The sequence below is a fragment of the Clarias gariepinus genome, chromosome 2 (assembly GCF_024256425.1).
Source record: "Clarias gariepinus isolate MV-2021 ecotype Netherlands chromosome 2, CGAR_prim_01v2, whole genome shotgun sequence".
NCBI lineage: Eukaryota > Metazoa > Chordata > Actinopteri > Siluriformes > Clariidae > Clarias > Clarias gariepinus.
The window spans coordinates 18,745,001-18,767,066 of NC_071101.1; the positions used below are offsets into that span (position 1 = coordinate 18,745,001).

The 22,066-nt window shown below is 38.4% G+C and overlaps 1 protein-coding gene across 1 annotated transcript in view; it reads right to left on the minus strand.

Moving 5' to 3' along the window:
* b4galnt4a (beta-1,4-N-acetyl-galactosaminyl transferase 4a) overlaps positions 1-17,637 on the minus strand; it is a 149,500-nt gene extending 131,863 nt beyond the window's left edge. Inside the window, exon 1 of the mRNA XM_053491208.1 lies at positions 17,432-17,637. Within this exon, the coding sequence (XP_053347183.1) occupies positions 17,432-17,573 (142 nt within the window). The 5' untranslated portion in view covers positions 17,574-17,637. The remainder of the gene's footprint in view (positions 1-17,431) is intronic.
* Positions 17,638-22,066: the final 4,429 nt, after the last annotated feature.

The following is a 22,066-nucleotide window of genomic DNA, read 5'->3' on the forward strand; positions in this document are numbered from 1 at the left end:
GCCTGTGTTGTTGGTATTAAAGTAGTGCTGTAGCATCACCCCAGGCATGACCTGGTACAAAGAACAGACCTCTGAGTACAACCAAATGTCACGGTCCTGTGCTTCTGAATGAGACATGTAGAGTTTATACAGAGAGAGAGAGAGAGCGGGGAAAGAAAAGCAACATGCCTAATTGCTGTGCCACTGTCAGCACAATGCAGACGCACTGCTTTGAGCCATTCTTTCTTTCTATTCCATCTGAACAGAGGAACCTACTTACTTTTAAAAGTTTCCTATAGGTAAGTCTTATCTCTAGCTGGTACTGAGCCAGATGTTTACCAACTCAAAGTTTACTTCACTTCCTGTGATGTAATCACATTTAACCTCAGACTAGTCAACTTCCTTTTTGGCTTGTGTGAGAAAAGCCACGGTTGGTTGGAAGTGAGTTATGACACAACATGTCATGTAAGTAATTTTGATGGAAATGGAAAAGCATTTACAGTTTTCTAATTGAGTAAGGACTTCACAAAAAGGTAATGCTCTATTCGTAGGCTGGCTTAAAACAAAAGCATACTCTACTACTATGCAAAAATGTGTCAGCCAATGTGGCAAATGTGTTCAAAGCCATCAGACAATGCAATTAGTCCCAGTAGCTCAAACAGATAATAAGTAGACACGCCTATACAGAGATCAGGAAGATAATCAATGAACAACCACAAAAGATCCCGACTAGAAGTGCATTAGGAATGAGAAAAAGCTTCAGCGTGGTGACACTGACGAATGAGCCGAGAAAAATCTCTCTGGCAGAAGACCTTAATGTGGAACTTAATATCCTTGAGTTTATAATGGCTGACAGTAAAGACGTAGTCAATAAAGTAATAATAGCAGTAAAAGTTAACGTTAAACGCAGAATTATATTCAGAATTCTAATAACAAAATGGCTGAAACAAAGTTAGAGTTCAATAATATAGACAATGTGATCTTTAACAATTTTTTTCCAAAAACAATAAAATATTTTATCATATTATTAATAAAAATCCATAAAAAAATGAAAATTTAGCTTCCTTTAATTGTATGACATACATAGATGCTAATACTCTCCCTAGGTTAATTCATATTACCTCAATGCATGGACTTCAGCACTAAAGCATCATGGGTAAAGATAAGCAACAAAGAAAGCAAGCTAACACATGTACTGTATCGATCAATCTTTATTAGATGTTATCAAATTTTAATTATAACCCATTTTGTTTATGTAGGTGGTTATTAAATGATGATTATTAGCCTAATTCCAGTCATTGAGTATCAATACAGGAATGCACAAATCAGCCTGACGTCTTTTACTAATTAAACAAAGCAAGCATATTAATCAAGGCGTTAGCTCCTGTATAGTACAGTAAAACCTCGGATTGCGAGTAAATCGGTTTGCGAGTGTTTTGGAATACCAGATCGCTTCCAGAACAAATTATGCTCGTAACCCAAGGTTCCACTGTATATGCAATACTGTTTAATTTAATGTAATGATTTGACTTTGGTAAAGACTTGATTAATGCAAGCTTTAATGACATTGTTAACATTTCAAAGGAAGGAAAATGCTAAGGTTCATGCTTTGTTAACATTTGTAAGCATCATAAATGTCAGCTCTGAAATCTTTAATATGAGGCAAAACTTCTCAAAGTGATTTGGATGTCAGAGATCGATTTAGTTATGCGCTGCAATTCTTTTGTACTGACTCCAAAATCATTTTATATATTTATTCTTGCATGCGTTAAAGGTGGTGAAACTTCGAAATTCTTTTATGATCTTAGACGTTGCACACTTTTTTGCTGGCAGCACAGCCTCAGGTGTGGTAGGAGTGAATAACTTGCTAAGCTTGATGTAGTAACCTTTAGAAATAGAAATAACAGTTAAGGCAGTTGACACAAGAAAGAGATAGGCTGCAACAACACAGTATAAATGTATGGAAAAACCTTAGCTTTCATAATATAAGTGGTAAATTGGTTTGCATATGAGACATGCCAGATGCTGGATGGCTTCGCCTAACATGTTGCTAGCAGCAAACAACAAATGCCGGACATGAGTTTAAACAATTCCTCACAGCTTAGATAAAGTGAGGCTTTCATTTAAATAACACAATTTTATGGTTAAATCTCGAAAAATTGTAATATTGAATCGGGAACTTTATAAATAGTTACAGAATCGTAATGCAAATTGAATCGGCACCTAGGCGTCTTGAAAGGATATTTTAAACATAGAGCATAAACATTTTAAACATGGAGCACATTCTTTTACAACTGCAACTAAAATGTCTATGACAAGTCGAAAATTAAAGCTGTATCTATTGTCTGTTAAATGTCAAATAGCTAGAATAAACATAAAAATAATAATCTAACATTATTGTCCAAACATGTTTCATAAACACCTGTTTACATTTGATACAGAATTCAAATGAAGTCGTTTCTTGTAGCTTCAATTAAAAATCATTGTCACAGTAGGAAAATGTGAAATAGCTGATAAACCATATAGAGTACCAGTCGAAAGTTTGGACACCCCAGTAAAAATTTAGACACATGTTGATTGTTGTCCCACACAACCGGCTCGCATGAAGACAATCCCAGGAAAGCAAGATCAAAACTCACCCCTGATGCAGAGGAAAAGTTCAAGTTAGTGTTAACAGCCTCAGAAATCTGAAAGCTTTACAAAGCATAAATAGCAGACACATCTCAATATCAACTGTTCAAAGGAGATTATTGCATATTTTGGATGCCTTTAGCACTGTTTTACAATGTAGAAAGGATTAAAAATCAAGAAAGACCATTGACTTAGAAAGTGTGTCCAAACTTTTGACTGGTAGTGTATATAATCCCAATACAAATAGGAATGTATTTCTGTTCAATGTTACATCCTCAAATATCCACTCAAGTAAACAGATACTTGAGTTCAGATATCCGGTTACTTGCATTTCTAACCGCACTGTTCCTTTGTATAAACATCCTCATGAGATAATATATTAGCACCATTTTTAGGTAGAAAGTAAGTCATGCCAAAGGGCACAGCTGAAGAAATGCTCCACTGGGCATCCATGGCAAGCCCATCTCTCACGCAGATGGATCTGCCTACGTTTTGCTTTTTCCACCAGGGTAAAATGTCAAATACACCTTGTTCAACGAAACGCTGAACTAGTCCGGATGTCTGACAAGGTCATTGCTGAACTCTCAATCACGACTGTATCTGCGGTTTACCGTCTCAATACAACCGGCCAGGGAAAAGAGTGATATTGCCTTAGATACCTTTTGACAATGTATCCATGTTTTGATTCGTGTACCTCTGGCATCTCAGGATGTGTTTCGCATTACAGACAGGGATCCCTCAGTCGCATTATCTGTATGCAAGTCGAATCAAAATGCAGAACGCAGAGCTTCCTCTCCCTGGCCCAAATGTTGACAGGCAGGGGGCCTCTGGGCTGGACAGAGCTTCAGGCAGTGAGGCTTAAGGCATATGAATGAGGAGATGGCGCTAAGCATATGACATTCTTTTTGTGCTGAGTTGAGATTACCCTAGCCTATAATGGATAATGTCAGGACTTCAGAAGGTGAGGTTGACCCTGAATCAGGAAAATGGTAAACTTTTACTGACAAAGAAAAAAGACAAGGACGAAGCAAAGGAGACATGATTCAGAGAGCTGAGCTGAGATTAGCTTTCATTTGTGAACTGTCTCACAATTATTATAACATGCAGAGAAAACGTCTGATCGTACAATCCTAAAAGTCTGATCTTAGATTCTAGATTCTGGTTTGCATATCAAGCTGGATGTGGAATGGGAAAGAAATAAAAGCTTCAGGTTATACATATCCTAGGCTAAGGTTCCAAGGTTCTTCAAAACTAAAGGACGGCCTTTTCTTGAATAAACCTAAGTACTGTATACTGTATTTATGCACATATAACCAACCAAAAAAAGAAATATTGGAGATTTTTGGTTCACTGATATGTGAGAATAGGAGAAGGTGAGAAGTATAATGCAGCACATGTTCCGGATGTTGTGAAGCGCAAAGACAGCTCTGTCATGGTCTGCATGCATTTCAGCTAATGATGTAAAAGTGATGATTTAGTGAAAAACCTCCAAAGTGGGGGGAAAAAAAGAAGAAAGGTTACAAAAGTAAACAGTTTTTGAATCATCATGGTACGAAAGTCCATGCCTAAAAAATCCCTTCTGCCCAGCTGCCAACACAGTTAAGACCTGCTTGGAGCCAAGGTCAGACAATTACGTACGCTATTAAATCAGCCCAGTCCTCTAGCATAAATAACTGCAGCTTGGATAGGGGAAACAAGCTTTTTTGCAAATCCTTCATGACGTTTGGGGGAAACTATTACCATTCTGCATTTTAAAAAAGATAACAAATGCTCAAAAAAGAATTGTTAATAAATAGAAATTGCGAATATGGCAGTGGGCGAGCGGTTGGACACTGGGGAGGAGTCATGGAGAACAAGCTAGTAATGAGTGATTGTTTTATAAATTGTTTCCTTAATTAATATGCTGTCTGCTGCAGTGGAAGAGAGAAAAAAAAGAGAGAGGGTGATGAGAATGAGGATAATGCTTCATGAAGTGGAAAAAATTTGATAAGCTTTTTTTTTTTTTTTAATCAAACATCAGAGTGAAAGAAAAATGTGATCTTTAACCCTGGAATAGACATTAGTGCCAGATGTGCTAGTTTTAGTTTTTTATAAACTGATAATTCTATTAATTCTGTTTTGATTTTACATACAATCTCATCTAGACTTTGGAGATAAAATGGTACTAAACACAACGTGGCCCTCTGCTATAGTTTTAGCCTATCCTGTCAAACACAAGTGTAAAGAGTCAGTATTTAAATCATTCCTATCAGACCAGTCTGGTAATTATTTTCTAACCTGCTGCTCGCTGGATGTTCTTTGTCCCAATTTATCATTTTTTTGTTTTTTGTTTGTGTGTTGTTTTTACATTCCTCTCATCTGGACGATTACATGAAAAACACACAACGTCCTTATAATGCATCTTATGAGGACATAAAATTTTCTATGAAGAAACTACATTGTCTATGGATACCTCCATCTTATAAGCCACACTGTTCCATTCAGATTTTTTTGTCAGATACTGTAGGATTTGCATGTCATTACAGTTTAAGTTCATAATTACAAGTGATTTATTAAGTGACTTTAATGTGCGCGCATCTGTCCTCTAAAAAGGCACGCAAGTGCACATTGATATGTCTTTGCTTGTACCACCTGGGTTAAAATGTCATATTTGTGCGACCACTCGTTCATTTTAAACAACGGATGCTATTTCAGCAAAAAAGGGCTTGGGGTTTTGCTCTAGACAATTGCAAGCACAAAGTCAGCTTTGTCTGTTCAGGTTCAGAAAAAAAGAAGAAAGTCAAACGACTTGCTTTCGCTGTTTCAGCAGCTACTGCTAGCACTGCTATTCATTTATTTATTCATTTTTTACACCACTTGTCCTGTACGAGTTTGTGGGCGGCCTGGAGCCTATGCCAGGAGATTTAGGGCATGAAACAGGTTACACGCTGGACAGGGTGCCAATCAATCGCAGGGCACACACAAACACACACACAAAGTGTTCAATCCATGCAAACTCCATGCACACAGACCAGAAGCAAGGATTTAACCTTCAACCCTGGAGGTGCAATGCAACAGCGCTAACCACTACACCACCATGCTGCCCACTGCTACTCAATTCAATTCAATCCAATTTTATTTCATTTATATAGTGCTTTTAACAGCGATCAAAAAATGAAAATGAGAATGAAAGATATGAGGAAATATGTATAAATTATATGAAATCCATGCGCTGATGCGCAGCAACACCCCATGCACCCCAGATATCCAATCTGCCATGTCCGCGTATCGGATATGCACCCAATCTTAGACCGCATACGAATATCCTTGTATAATTCACATATGCGGATTTTTGTGTATTATTCTTTGCCATAAGTAAGGAGAAATAATGACATACATGCCAATAAAATCCAGGAATCAGGTTTCATGCACTACGAAGAATCAGTACTCTGTCAACCCTGTACATCAGGGGAAATGGACCATCACAGGACCACTGCTGACCAGAGCCTGGTGGGTGGTGGTGAATTTTATTTACAGCAGTTACATGGATATGCCGTAGTAGGGGTGCTGATCAAGTCAGTCTGCAGTGGACAAAGTGCCTATATAGTTCTTGTAGAACTTTATTCGTTGAGGTAACATTTAGTTTGATTTCAAATTGTACTAACTTGACTATTAGCTCTGTGCTGTTCTGTAGTGTTTTGTGTTCTTTGCTCTTTCTTTTCCATTACACTCGGTCTTCCCAGTTTTTTTGTGAATGCACATAAGAGTATAAATGGCACACGTGTAAGATAGATCACTGGGTATTCACACATTTTATTTTAATATTCGGATTTCAGTACATTTATTATGTGGTGGAAGCCAAATGACCTAGATTTTATTCCGAAAAATGCATATCAAGCAAATATTTATCGCCTGATGAACATAGCTGTGAACAAGTGTTTTTTTCACACTGATATCTATACATTCATATCTCATCCATCCTGACAAGCAGGCAGATGTCTAATCTAATGACCAAGAAACAACAGGGGGAGAGAAAAAAAAGTTAAAATGATTTGAAGATGCAAAGGAGCATGTAAGCAGGTGTCAGAGTTAGGGTGGAATTCTTGCTGACATGTGACGCTCTCAGCTGAAAATGAAAATGAGTGCAAGCTTGACAGCTCATTTGCAAAGTGTGTGCTCTGAGTCAAAGATCTAGCACACTTTCAGCAGGCCTTGAGGGTCTAACAGGGGTGCAAAAGTTGCTAGCTATAGTAACGATGACAGCAGCAGCCCAATGCATTTTAGCTCAAATTTTTATAAAGCAATAAAAGAAAATCCTGGTGTATTTAATTAGACTGGGTTATTGTTATATGGCTTCAGAAATAGCTGGCCCTGCAAACTCAGTGTTCACAAATCTCTTCCTGAGTACTCGTGTGCAATAATGCACAACACAATGCTATTATTTGCTGTTATTAATGACAAGGCAACTCCAGCTGGGAAGGCCATAGCATCTTTCCACCTCCTGTTCTCCAATATTTATTATCATTTCATAAGCAAGCTGACATTTTGTATAAAGAATTTGTATCATATTTAAGGTTACTGATATTGATTTCTTCATTCTGTTTGGTCAACTTGTATTACCTATGGTTTATGTTATGTTTTATATATTTGTTGCTAGTTCTGCTTTTATTTTCTTTATTTAAAAAAAAAAAAAACTAGGATGGCACAGTGGCTCAGCAACCCCTGGCTCCGCCTCCAAGGACTGGGGTTCAAATCACACCTGTAGTCTTGTGTGCATGTGGAGTTTGCATGTTCTCCCATCCTTGATTTCTACCATGGTTCAAAAATATGTGGTGTGTTTTCAAATAGTACGAAAAGTACGTTTTAAATGTGTGTGTGCGTGTGTGTGCGTGTGTGCCCTGTAATGGTTTGTCAACCTGCCTTGATCCCAGAGTTAACTGGGATGGCCTATAAGTGTCATGGAAAATAAACAAATGAATTATTACAATTTAGCCAACAATAAAAAATACTGTGTAATTACAGTATGTATATTACTACTGTATAATAGTTATACTTTATTTCTTAGTAAATGCAACTGTCTTCTTCTCGCTGAAGTCTTTAACCATAGATTATGTAACGTGTAATACAGTAGTTGCTGCACAGTGATGCAGCTTGGGGCTGGGTAGTTTAATCAAATTTAAACTAAACTAAAATAATATATAATTTACAAACAAAAAAAGTTAGGGGTTGAATTTTTCAAACTAAAAATTGTTTCTTTTTTATGGACTTTATCCATACTTTTGGTAATTAAATTATTTTATACCTTTTTCTTCTTTACTTGTTTGCAAAGTTTTTTTTTTTATGTTTTTTTTTTTTATGTAACACTTTTTTGTGGCAGTTTGTTCACAAACCTACACAGTGCCCAGATATAACATTAACACCACCACCAGGTGAACTTGATCACCTACAGTACTATACACCAGTAAACTGTTGAAAGTGTCATGGGCACCCAAGGCTCACCAATGCCCATGGGGACCAAAAACCGGTCTGTTTATTCTGGTCCCATAAAAAAAGCCAACACAGTACCATAAAAGTCAATGCTGGCCATAACAGAAATGCTCCAGAAAACTGCATGCTCCATGCATGGAGCCCAAAACGTACAGAGCCCAAGACCACCTCCACAGCCTTCGAAATCCCCAATCGATCCCCTATACGATCAACCACCCATGAGATGCGCCGGAGAAACAAGTATGTCCATGGAAGCTGCACCCTTCAATCCAGAGCACCCAAAGGACCTACTGCAAATGTCCTGGTGCCAGAAACCACAACACCCTCCCAGACGCCCTGCGGATCGACGCCCCTAAGGGGTCAGGGCTGCCACAGTGCCACAGGGGGAACTCAAACCCTAGGTAGGCTGAGCGGTGTATATCATGACAGCTGTCAGGTATCCTAGAAATCTTATTACATTTTTTTTCATTAGATTTCTCACTTCTCCTGCAGATATATTCATTTTATTTGCTCCGTTAAACCTCTTGATTTTTTGCTGCAGGTAAGGTGTAAAAGGACTCCATGGCTGAATGGTGAATCAAACAATGACAATGTAAGTCAAAGAGCAATAGCGCATTCCAGCACGAGCACCGTTGAAAGCTGCTTTTGATCGGACCCCCTAGAGGCAAAGCCACTTTAGATGTCAGTCACACCACCGACATCAGAAGCCAAAACCAAACACATGCGTGCTTTTTATTTAGCAGGAATCGGACCGTTGACATTTAGTCAGATATTAAGTGGTTGTTTATCAAGCTGTTTTATTGTGCTCCTACCTCAAAGGGTAGGGGCATGAATTTGGCCTATGTGCATGTGTACATGTGTGCATGTGTGTGTCTGTGTGTGTGTGTAGCCAGCTGAGCATCAGTGCTGTGTTGTTACGCAGAAATTGAGGCGGCCTCATGAAGAGAAAAAGAGGATGAAACCCTACAATCATGGCTGCACTGTGGAGCTAGAGCCTGAAAGCTGTTGCTTATCAATGCTCACTGATCTCTACAACCTACATACAGATGTAAGAGGTAGTCCAAAGTTCAAATCATTTACATTGCTTAGTCATCTAACAAGTCAAACTGATGCAACAGGAAACTCAGTCATGGCTTTACTTTCTGTCAATCAGGATGATGATAATTAACCTGTTAGCTTGAGGTTATAGTTAGTTTCCTAATTTCCCCCAAGTGTCTTACACTCTGCCCTCTGATATAACATGAGCATCAGTCAGAAAAGGTTCAATTGGCTGGCTTCACATGTCTCAGAGGAAGCACATCCTAGCCTTGTGGTTGGAACTGGCAAACGCAAATCTGCACATGATGCAAAGAAAAAAGAAATGGTGATGGCGATGCATTATTAGTGTTACTCCTACACTCAGTGCCTCTGAAGTCAGAACAGATAAAGAACAGATCTCAACACGATAGAACCAATGCACATATCTGTGTACCAATCTGGAGATGACTGCAGTGGTCCAGTGTGATTTCAAGGTCTTGCGTATTCTCATTAGTATGAGACGCGCTTTTTATCTCATGATCTTAACATACACTTTGTCAGGATTTTACCATGTTTATACTTTAATATGTTTATAATATTTTTATAACGGCTTAAATGATAGTTCTGAGTATTGTACACTATGCAAGGTTAAAATCACCTATAACATGCTTTCATGAGTTATCAACTGGAAAAAAAATCATTTTATCATCTGAAATGAATAGAAGCCTCTTGTTTAATATTGTACAAATGTTAATATTATTTAATTAGCATTAGATCTGACCTCTACAGTTTCAGAAATCCAGAAATAGATGAAAGACCTTTAACAACAAAGATGAAAGTAACATCAAATCGAATAAATTAAAAAGAAAATGTCACCCAATATATGATACTTCATTTATTGAAGCTTTATACCCTAATATGTTATCATTGCTAAAATCATCTTACACGGAACTTGCACAGCAAATGCTCCTCATAATCTAAATGAAATAAAATAAAATGTTGTTTTGGTGATGTTTTCCTGTTAAGGGTCAATGTTTTTAAGTGTTATAAGCTAAAAGGTAACAGAAAATAACTGGCTTCATTGACTTTAAATGTAACTTTAATTGTAACTGATATTGAGAATGGCAAACTAATAAGGCAAAGTAATATGAGTTACAGAAGAAGTAGCACTTCGTTTTGGCATCACACTACCTGTCATTGGTTAATTTGTCATGTTTATTTTATAATTAACTAAGGAAGCCAAAAATCGTGATTACAATTTAAAAAAAAAAAGTTAAATGCATCGTGAGTCAGTGAGCGAGTGTATGAGTAAGTAAGTGAAGTGAATCTGTGTGTGTGTCATTTTGTGACTGAATCACTCGTTTGACATTAATTTAATGAGAGAAAAATAGTTCACAGTGTTGGGAACGATTCTGGCTGTTTCAATCCATCTCGGTGCAACCAAGTTCTTGTAAGTGTAAGAAAATCTCAATATGAAGGTGACCTTTTCTTTTACATCCACAACAAAAGTCCCTGCAATAGTCAGCTGGAGGAAGTGGCTTCTTCATGGCTGATCATAATCATGCTTCTTCAGCTAGATCGCTTACTGTAAAATAACGCCAACTTCAATGCAGCACATCTTTTTCTTTTTTTTCCCAGTATCCCGAAAGAGAATATGCCATATATCTGAGTGCTACAGGGTTTTAAGAAAGCTATAGAATAATTCATCATATGATCAATGGTACACATTTTATTGATTGAAAATCCTGCAGCTTTATTATGGGAATCCGGGACCTTACAATACAAACAAGTTGATAAACACTGTAAGTCTTAATCATATTAGCATCATGTCCTTATATACAGTATGAACAGCAAATGTTTTCCATTATGAGTTAAATCGCAAATTGGTGTAGAGGGCCCACATCATCCGCATGCACGATGTTGACAACAGTATTGGAGTGCAATGAGTGTGAAAGTAGTCTGGCAGTGTTTAAAGCCAACCCGGTCCTGTGGGAAGAATGGGGATGGCTGTGTTCCAAATCCCTTGTTTACATAAAGCAGGCTTCGGCTCCTTGGTGGTAGCAAGCAACCCAAAATTTCTAACACCAGAGAATATTAATTTCAATTATTACCACATCGGCAACACCCTCAAAAAACATAATGAGAAGAAAACATTTTTCATATGAAATGGCATCTGTTAAATGACATACAAAAGAAATGGCTTCTGCTTTATTACCTATAGAAAGTGACTAGAAAAGTGCTGCACCCCACAGGTCTGGTTATAGAGAACAGAATGTGTTTGTGTGTGTGTGTGTGTGTGTGTGTGTGTGTGTGTGTGTGTGTGTGTGTGTGTGTGTGTGTGAGCAATATTAATATTTAGCTAAACTTCACAGTGGTTGTAAATGAGCCTGGCTATTATCGTTTAGTACTGCTGTGACATGGAATGCAGCTAGAATGCCCTAAATATGTTAAATAAGAAAATAAAACATAACAGGGTTCTAAAGAAAAGTCCTCAATAATATGGCAGAGTTACTATTAGGAGATTGACGATGGTTATTTTACCATAACAGCACAACCTGAAGTGTTCTTTCTTCTTTATAAAGTATAACAAGAATTTACTTGTGAGTACAATAATATATGTGATATTTTTACTGTTGTTGAACATCACAAAGACAAGTCAGTTACTTAAAAAGTAATCACTCATGTTCCATCAGCTCTGCACAGTCACTCCCTAATCAACCTCTTTTAAAGTTAATAAGACAATAAAATGCAGGTTGTCATGTTCCTGAGAAACTGGAAATTACCATAATAACATATTAGAACGAACGCATTAATATAACTCTGTGATTTTGAATTATGGCACCATTTTTAGAGCTGCTTTCAGAGAAAATGAATCACCGCAGTTTAAGCAAAGGTGGAATTAAAAATATCCGTAAGCAAATAGGAAGCAAATATCAACAACTAAATGCGCACACAGATTATTACAAATATTGTGTGATTTACTGCATTTCATACTGTGTCTAATTCGAGACCTTAATCTAACCTTACTTCAAGTCACAGTCGTGGGAGGCTCTGAGTTTACACTGCTGTTCTACACTTTATTCTGGGTAACCTTTAAAAAGCAGGACTCTTTATACTGTACATTAACTTCTTTACCGTAAGCTTTTTTTTCTTTAAAGGATAGTTTGGATTTCTTTAAGTCTGTCTTAAATCAAAACTGAGGTGCATATAAGTACATTACCGTAGAACTTGGCTGTTATGAATTCTTCTGCACTGCACACTAACTGTGAAATGTATCACTGAGAGCACAAGTAAGATGTAAGCAATCAGAGCCAAATTCCACAACCCTCGTTCCATGCAAATTCAGAAATAACTTTTAATGGGGAATCCAATCAGATTTTGGCAGCCATTTATTTTTTGGCACGACACCGAGGAAGTATTTTCCCAGGGAAATGAAATAGTAACATTTGTACTAGATACACAGTAGCATTGGACTTTGGGCTGTATCTTTAGAATGCCATCTTGCACACGGAACGAAGGTTGTGGAATTTGACTCTGATTACTTACATTGTACTCACATTCAGGTTGACAAGCTTTACGGTTGGTGTGCACGGTTGTAATGTACTTACATGCACCTCGATTTTGATTTAAGACAGACTTGTAAAAACCTGAACTATCCCTTTAAGCTCGAGTCACTCGCTCCTGTGAACTTTCCTCTTGGGCATAGGCTCCATCTCTCCCCGTAGCCAAGTTGCCACTCTCCAACTGCGTCCTTGAACGCTCCTGTTACCTCACCTTTTTTCACTTCTCTATTTAAATTAGGTTTGGGAATAAGATCTCACCTTTTTTCACACCGAATACAACACATCCTTTATGCAAAGAATCCGAGCACAACTCTTACCTACTCCGAGCGCTCACGTCTGTTCGTTACTTCACTTTACTTTCCACAAAGCTAAAAAGACTTCCGTTAAAAAAGAAAAAAAAAAACATGTCACCAAAAAAAAACTAAAAGCACCATCTTAAAGCTTTTTTCCCCCCCAGAATCCTGGGATATAAAGTGTCCACTGTGTGTATCCTGAGGTAAAAATGTAATGTGGCTATTTGGAAACCAATACTATTCCTGGACCTCAAAGGTGTCATTTGTCTGAGGTGTTTTTTTTTTTTTATTCACTTTGGTATGGTGTCCTTGTATTTTCCATAGGCATTACTAAGCTAATTTAGGATTAGTGAAGCAATTTGCACTTGAATGATTCCACAGACATAAGTGGAGAGAAATAGCGCTTTCTGTGTTTGGAGAAGACTGATTTGGTGCGCACTTGAAGACTAGTGCAGCCTGAAGTAGAGGACTCTGGGGTATGATTGGGGTCAGTTCGGGGCAGTTAGAGAAAAGAATAAATTACAATGAGTTCAGCAGCGCTCAAATAAGCAGAACGTAATCAGTAATTTGCCGTGCTAGACTATATAGTATTTTGTAGTGCAGTATACTGTAGCATTTCTTATCAGAACACTATTCCCAGCCAAGCACAACATAAAATCACAGCTTCTCCAATATTACACCACTGGCCTTCTTTACTGTCGTGACTTCAATATGTAAATATATGCCCAGGTAACGATCAGGGTCCTGACACTGGTGCGAACTGTCAGCTTTTGAACATGGACGAGTGAAAATGGTCGACCGCCTCCTGTATGTTTTTTACAGTGTGTTTTGCACCTCTGGCTTTATTCAGCACTTGTCTGAGCCAATTAAGCATGTTGAATAGACTTCAGACACCATTTCAAGAAAGCGTTCCAGGATTGGTCGCTGAACAGACCAAATATGTACCAGAGAATTGAAAAGGAGGTGAGCAAAGCATGCAGATGCCCCTTTCAGGAGGGCTCACATGCTGCTCATTTGCTGGCTATATTTGGATTCTGAGAGTGAATTCTGAGTCATGCAAAAACTGTAATCGGTGCTTTGGAAAAACTATCCATCCAAAGTTGCAATAGTTTTAACAGTTCAACTTTTAAAAGCTTACCCCCCAGCATTTATATAAGGAATATGATGGAGTATGTAATATAAGTAATATAATGGAATATGTAATATAATATATGTAATATAATGGTGCTTTTAAACTTGGAGAAGATTAAATTTAGAATGCAGTGACCTGTTGACTATTTATTAACCATACATTTTATATATAGAATGTTTGTGGAAGAGGACCTTCCCCTGTGGTGCCTAGCTTCAAATGTCTTTTCAGCCCTCACGCTCTTTGTCTGTCTGGTAGTTTGGAAGTTGTCAAATGACCAACTGGAAGAAAATAGGGACTTAAGGGGAAAAAAACTGTATGCTGTTATGCATCCTGCTTTAATACCGGTAGATGATCATTTACATGCTATTTATAACAGTGTCCGGTGTACAGACTGCTTTCACTTATAAATAAAAAAAATTATATAGTTGCGCAATATAGCGTTTTTCAACACAACATAGGCAATATGAGGAACTAAATTTTATGTCATTTTAACCAACTAAACGAGCACGGCTAAGCAAAAAAAATAAAAAATGTGTCACATGGGCAAACAAATAATACTTATACATATGTTCATGTGATTTTATGGTTGTTTCCAGTTGTTTCTGCAAACTAAAATCAATAATAATTTGAGCTTTTAGTGAGTTGTACATTTTTGCATTCTCATATAGTAAGTGTTAAATTTGTGTTTTTTAAAAAGTAATGATAATTTTATTTCTACCTGACATATCTGGCAAACCAAATGCCAAGTTTAATGTCTGATCCGTCCTCCATTGACACACACTGGAAATATCTGTATAAGCATTTTAAAATTTGCATCCCAGCAATATTTTTTTTCTTTTTGTACCGTATTTCCATTCTGCCCTGTTTGGCAATTGTTCCCAGGTGTCACTTGGTATGGTGCCTGAGATGTGTCCTTGGTAGTTTTAGTTTGGTGTGTTTAGGGTAGATCGCAGAAAGCACTACCAAATGCACTAATACTGTATGAAGGGAAAACAACAAATAAAAACCCCATGCAGAGGAAAAACAGAGACAAAGCAGTAATACAAGAAGAAAAGATGCATTCAGACACCTCGCTCAATCAGAAAGGAAAACAGCCTTCTTAGCTCGCTGAATAAATCTCTCAGCAGTTTATTTACTGGAGTCCAAATTCAGTCCAGTCTTTACTGTGCCAATCATAAATCTGTTAGCTGGGAAATGGCAATGCATTGCAGACAGCACTCCCTCACCTTTAAACTACATTATGAAGACATGAAAGCTTCAAACCTTTACTATTTTATACACACTTCCCAATAAACATTTTCTTTACTCTGTTAAATACTTTTCGATTACAATAGCCACATGGTCCGCTGTTATTCCAACATTGGAGAATAAATACATCATTAACCAATAAATGCAATAATTTAAATACCACTAATGCTTCAGAAATGTATATGCTGATAAGTAGGGGAAAATAGTAATATTTACAATTCAAAAGCATTATTTAGGATTAACATCATGGCATGACCTGAGCATCAGTCCTAAAGATTTCTAATCTTTAACAAGAGGAAGGACCATGTTTGATATTTTACCACGAGCTCAGCTCAAGCTAACCTCACTGTGCTGAACGTGTGTAATTAATTTGATGATGCTTCTGGCACTCTTTGTTGTTGTTGTTGTTTTTTCTCAATACACAGCGAAAGGACACAACTGGAACCACATGACTTGAGAGCAGGACTGTATGATTCTGCCAGATTGCTCATGTTCCACTGTTCATTTAAGTCCATCTGGACTTGTATAAACACCGTAGGTGTTAATTTAACACACCAAGGATTCTGCTGTGCAAAAATGATTTTTTAAATTAAAATCGTGCATGATGCTGAGATTGTAAAGGAGTACAGACCCGTCTTGCAATCTATTCAAGAGTAATCTCTTCTTTGGGGATGTGCAGGTCCAAGTTGTATATTATAGGTTTGATATGCTGAATAATTTTTTGCATTAATGTGTATTTTTTGAATACCATGACACGGATCTGACACATACGCATTCGACGGGGTGGCATACTGTAAGTGCTGGCAAGCTACACATTATATATTAACTTAGAAAGCTGCATGTACAGTACTGTATATTTAAATTCCAGCTCATTTATGTACCTTTAATCATTAGTTTAAGTAAAAAAAAATCCATGCTCCCAAGTGAAAAAAGACAAAATAAAAGTGTAACAGATAAGGGCACCACTTTAGCAAAAAAAAAATTATTAAAAACTTTTTCTGAAAGTGAACAAAAATTGTCTTAATGCAAGTTCTGATGAACTTGCAAAGAGTGTGCTTAGTGATTAAAAGATGTCAGTTGGAGAGAATTATCATGCATCAGAGAATATACACTGATCAGCCATAACATTAGAAACACTGGTGACAGGCGAGCATAAGGAACTGAGCAACTTTAAAAAAAAAAAAATAAAAAAAAAAACTTTGATCCAAACAGGATTAGTCCATCTCCAAAACAACAGATCTTGGGGGGTGTTCCAGGTAACTAGTGGTTAGTATCTACTCAAAGTGCTAAAAGTGATCCAACAAAGGACGATCTGTCATAGATTCCCTGGAAGAAGGTGATTTTTTTGTTTGTTTGTTTTTACATTATGTGGGCAATCGGGTGCATGTGCGAGTACCCGCGGGACAGATGGCACCAGGGTGCATTATGGGAAGCTGGTAAGATACTCTCTGAGCGATAGACCTTGGATCCTGGCATTTGACACGATCTACACCCTTTCATGGTAAAAGTATAGCAGTAGCCACATTCGGCCAGATAATGCATCCTGCCACACTGCAAAAAATATACAGGAATGATTTGAAAAACATGAGCTCATGAGTTTAAGATGTTGACTTGGCCTATAGATTCCCAAGGTCTCAATCTGATCAAACAAGTCTGATTCATGGAGGCACGACCTTGCAACTTACAGTACAAGATTTAAAAGGTGTTTGTCTTGCATCTTGGTTCGAGACACTGCAGCACACCTTCAGAGGTCTTGTGAAGTCCATGCCCTGGTGAGTCAGTGCTGTTTTGGCAGCACATGGGGCGACTACAGAGTTTTAAGCAGGTGGTTGTAATGTTATGGCTGTTCGGTGTGTGTATAGTTCTGATACTACAATCATATTAAAAATGAAAAAACTAACAAAATCAGGATTAGTTTTATTTTGTTCTCAGTGACTTACAAATCTTACACAACCATGAATTCTATATGTGATGTAGAAAGATTTGGCATTGAGAATTATAAATCTACAAAAAAAAAGATGCATAAACTTTTTTTTTAATGCAAATCTCTAGTCGCTTGAATTAAAAACCGTGAGGAGTAAAGAGCGCGCTTTGTCCCGTACCTTTGCCGTAGTTGAAGTGCAGTCGGATGGACTTGCCCTGGTTGATGTGCAGGTAGGTGAACCACACGGCGAAAGTAAGCAGCACCAGTAACAGCAGCAGCTTGAACTGCTTCCTGATTTTCTTCACCGGGAAGCGCAGCATCCTCGCAGCGGGGAAGAAAAAAAATCAAAACGGACAGCGCGCGCGCTCACCTCCGCCACACCGGGCTCGTGCTCAACGACATTCCCCGCCGAGGAGCGCCGCGTCAACAGGTCCGGCTCTCAGCGCGCGCTGGGGTTCTCTCTCTCCCTCTCTCTCTCTCTCTCACACACACACACACACACAGCTACGTCCGTCTGAGTGCTCGAGTCATTTTGCCCGCGCTGGAGATACTCGAGGTGAAGATCCGCACTGGTGACTTTTAGATTTGACCGCGTCACCGGGGGACAAATAACGGACCTGGTGCGTAAAATCAAAAGCACTTCATAGCGAGCCTCCAGACTCGTGTGGAAGTGTTAGTGCGGTCGCGCGCTAATCCGGAGCAATCCTCTTTCTGCGTGGCCTCGCTGACTCTGATTAAACTCCGATCATGACTCGGGATCACAGAGCACTCGCACCTCCAGCACTTCTACATCCTTCAGCTCTCTTTCTGCACCGTTAGGCCACAAAGCTGCTCCTCTTACAGCGCTCTCCAGCTTCGTGCGATCTTTTAGTGCAACACAGTTCCTACTATTGCACCAATAAATGTTTAAACATGACTGTCACTAAGTATCTAACAGCGTCGTGAGAAACAAATACAGGCTATAAACACGGTGTACACACTATCTGCGCTGGATGTTGTGTTACACACATACACACGAGATTTTTTTGTCTTTTATTCCTGCACACTTCCATTGCAAACCTCATCCAGTTCTAATCCCCGGTTTCTCCGGGACAAGCAGATGCACTCATTACCCAGGTGCGATCTCTCACCCCGGGTGCTGGGTTAAACACACACACACACACACACACACACATACAGTGATATGCACAAGTCAATGGATCCTATGGGAACATTAGCACGGTGGGAATCGCTCGTGCCTAGCTCCAACTCTCGGCAAGTGCAGAATAAAACGCGCTGTTTTTGTCAGTTTGTGGCTCGACATCATCGCGGAGGTGTGCACGCGCCTCTCACACGCGCTTTATCTCCATTCCCCACCTAACATGTTTCACAACACTCGCGCATCCGATATTTACAGTAACCTGTCAAACACACCACCGGAAACGAACGCACGCTCCTCTTTCGCGAGAATAGGACTGCTACAAACACCGCGAGCTCCGTTTCCAGTCGCGCGCTCGTCTCCTCCGCTTCCTTTCCTTCCGTCACGAGTCGCAATTTAGGAAAGTGCCTCCGGCTCCTGCGGCTCGTTTTCAAAGAAATTCATTTATTTGAATCCTCCAAAGCCAAGGAGCCTCCACTCCATTCCCAGCATAATCTGATCTCCTGCTCCCGTTTCCGTCGCTCCTCACTTGAGCATCCATGACGCTGCCGGGCAACCGAACTTGGGCGGGGCCGTGATGAGCTATGACCTATCATAGGCCGAGCTGCGAGCGTCACCGGAGCAACGGACCAACGGCCCAATCTCAAATGTCTTTTCAGGTCCTATCTAAGTGAACTACTCAGGGCATAAATGTACCGGCGCCTGTGTTCTGTGTAGTGCACTATAAGTGGAATCCGGCGCCATTTGCAATCTTCTCAACGGTATGTTTACTACAGCACCTGTTAATAAAGAAAAGCAGCTCAAACTGACAACTTTGTCAAAACACAGTACATCTGTAGTTCTTGCATTGTTAATGTGTTTTAGAAGTAAGTACAGTTCAATTTAATAATTATTTGCACCCATTTATTCCAGGTCCTTGAGCTGTTTTTCCATCCATCCATCTAGGAACCTCTTTAGTCCAAATATGGACTGTGAAGGCCAGTGATGATCATTGTATTTATTCACATTATTTACGACCCTTGTAGGACCTCCGGTCAACATTCACACACTATGGGCAATTCGGGGCCACCAGTTAATCTAATCTGCAAATCTTTGGACTGAGTGAGGAAACCGGAGTACTCAAAGGAAACCCGCCAGGCACTGGGAGAACACGCAAACCCAGGACGGGAATCGAACCCAGACCCTGGGAGTGCAAGGCGACAGTGCTAACCACTACGCCACAGTGCTGCCATTAGCTGTTATTATAACACTGTTGTTAATATTATTATTATTGATGTTGTTGTTGTATACTTTTGTGCAGGCTTTGTGCATTTTTATCATTTAAAAGAAATGTGCATGTATGTGTTACATGTTACATCCTTTTTTTATATTCGGTAATCACTTTATTCTCATAAACTTTGTGGTAGATCCTTTGAACATTGGGCATTTTGGCAACTTACCACCTGCCAAAGGATTTTTTGGTACTGTATATTTTTGGCAGTGAAAGGAAACCAGTCCAGAGGAAACCCACTCAGACCTGTCAAAAACATGAAACTTCACAAAGACATTACAAGCTCAAGATCCAAAACTCTGTAAGGTGTCAACACTATATTATTTCTACCTTCAAATTTTTACATACATAATAGTTTGTTCTTCAATCCTATTAATATTGACAACATCATTGTGCTATTGAATATTGTAGTATTACATTTAGGCATTTGGCAGACGCTCTTATCCAGAGCGACTTACATTTTTTAAATCTCATATACAGTACATCTGAGCAGTTGAGAGTTAAGGGCCTTGCTCAAGGGCCCAACAGTGGCAACTCTGTGGTTGTGGGGTTTGATCCTGGGATCTTCTAAAGTCCAATGCCTTAACCACTGAGCTACCCCTGTAGTATTGGTAATTAAAGTAAAATTACAAATATATAAGGAGGCAGAGTCCAGTGAAGAGAATATTATTAATTAGTAAGCATTTTAAATATATTGTTTCTTTTATAGGTAAGCATAAGCATATAGGAAGCACAATAGTGAAATAAGCCATGACACCCAAACTCAACTTAAATCACTCTCTGAGTCTCTGAGATATTTCATAAATCCCAACCTTTAATACAGACTTAATGAACTACAGTGTACAGTATTTAGATCATGTTAATTTTATCACAGAAACATTGAAGCTATTTTTAGAAACTATAGAGAACTGCATAGTGTGACATCATTATCATCATTTACAGCATTCGTTTCTTACCTAAGGAACATGTTGTTTTAAAAAAACAATTTCTACGATTAAAAATCAGGTGTTGCCATTTTTTATTGTTCTTTTTCTCTCAGTTACCCACGCAGTCCCCAGAAACCTAGACTGAACTTAAATTATTTACTGAGGGGACAGTTTGAAGTGTTTTGATCTGTGCAAGGCCTGTGTGTTAGGTCACCTATCTCTCTTTCTGCGTCAAGCCACCAATCACTCAAAACTTTATCAGTGATCCTGACCACTTCTGCCCTCCGATCAGGTCTGATGCGTCCTTGTGCTCCCCTTCTGGTGGGAGTTCTCATCACACGAAGACGACTACCTGCTGCTGAGTCAGGCTCCATATGCTCTGCCTATTTATTTATTTGATAACTCAGAACAGTTTTACTTAATAACCACTAAAATGGCTTGGGTTACCCTTGAGTTCCTAAAATGGCTTATGAGGGCAATCTCCTAAATACTTTGAGGACTAAAATCATTGGCGGAATTTGATATCAGTGGTGGGGGACAACATTTTTTAAACTGATATCAGTACACAGTCCAGCTACTGCATGGTATGTACTGTATATACAAAGAACAGTAACAGAGAATAGAATATAGTGACAATCTTGCCATAAAAACAGTTAAAACAGCACACCAAATAATTTTGTTCATCACATTGTGCTGTATCACACTCACACCTGATTTGTTGCAGGGGATTTGTCTTTTACACGTGACAAGTCTGTTACAAGTAAATTTTTAGATTTCAGTTTACTGTATATTATACTTTTAGGCTTTCATTTTCCATGTAGTCTTTTAAGGCATTTAGTATGCCCATGTAATAATCTTATGTTAAAAAGAAAATTATTAAATATGCATACTCACTCAATTATAAATTTTAGTGCAAACACACACTAGTGTGTCATGTCACAAAAAATGAGCACTGAAAAATGAATTAATTACTTCCATTATTTTATAAAAAAGAATATATAACCGCAAAACAGGATACTGAATTAAGAATGTTTATGTTTTCATCTTAGTAAACGAACAAATTTTTAAAACATTTAATCATTAATTTACATACATATCTTCTTACACATTTCAGACTCGTTTACCTCATTTGCTTTTGTAAAGCTGCTTTGTGACAATGACCACGATTAAAAGTGCGATATGTGCTCGTATTCCAAAACATGCATAAATCAAAGCAAATTTTCCCATTAGAAATAATGAAAACTCAAATTATTTATTCCACAGCCCCAAGACATGAATACATAAAAATAATAAATACAAAATATAAAGTAAAAATAAAACTTTTTTTTACAGCAGTGTTTCTGTGTAGAGCAGAGTGTGTGTCTGAAGCCGAGGGGGGGTGGGGGGTGTAAAGATGAGAGTGTGTGTGTGAAGGGGTATGGTGCCAAATTACACGCGACCACACACATAATGACAGAGAGGGAGAAAATGGATTTTTAA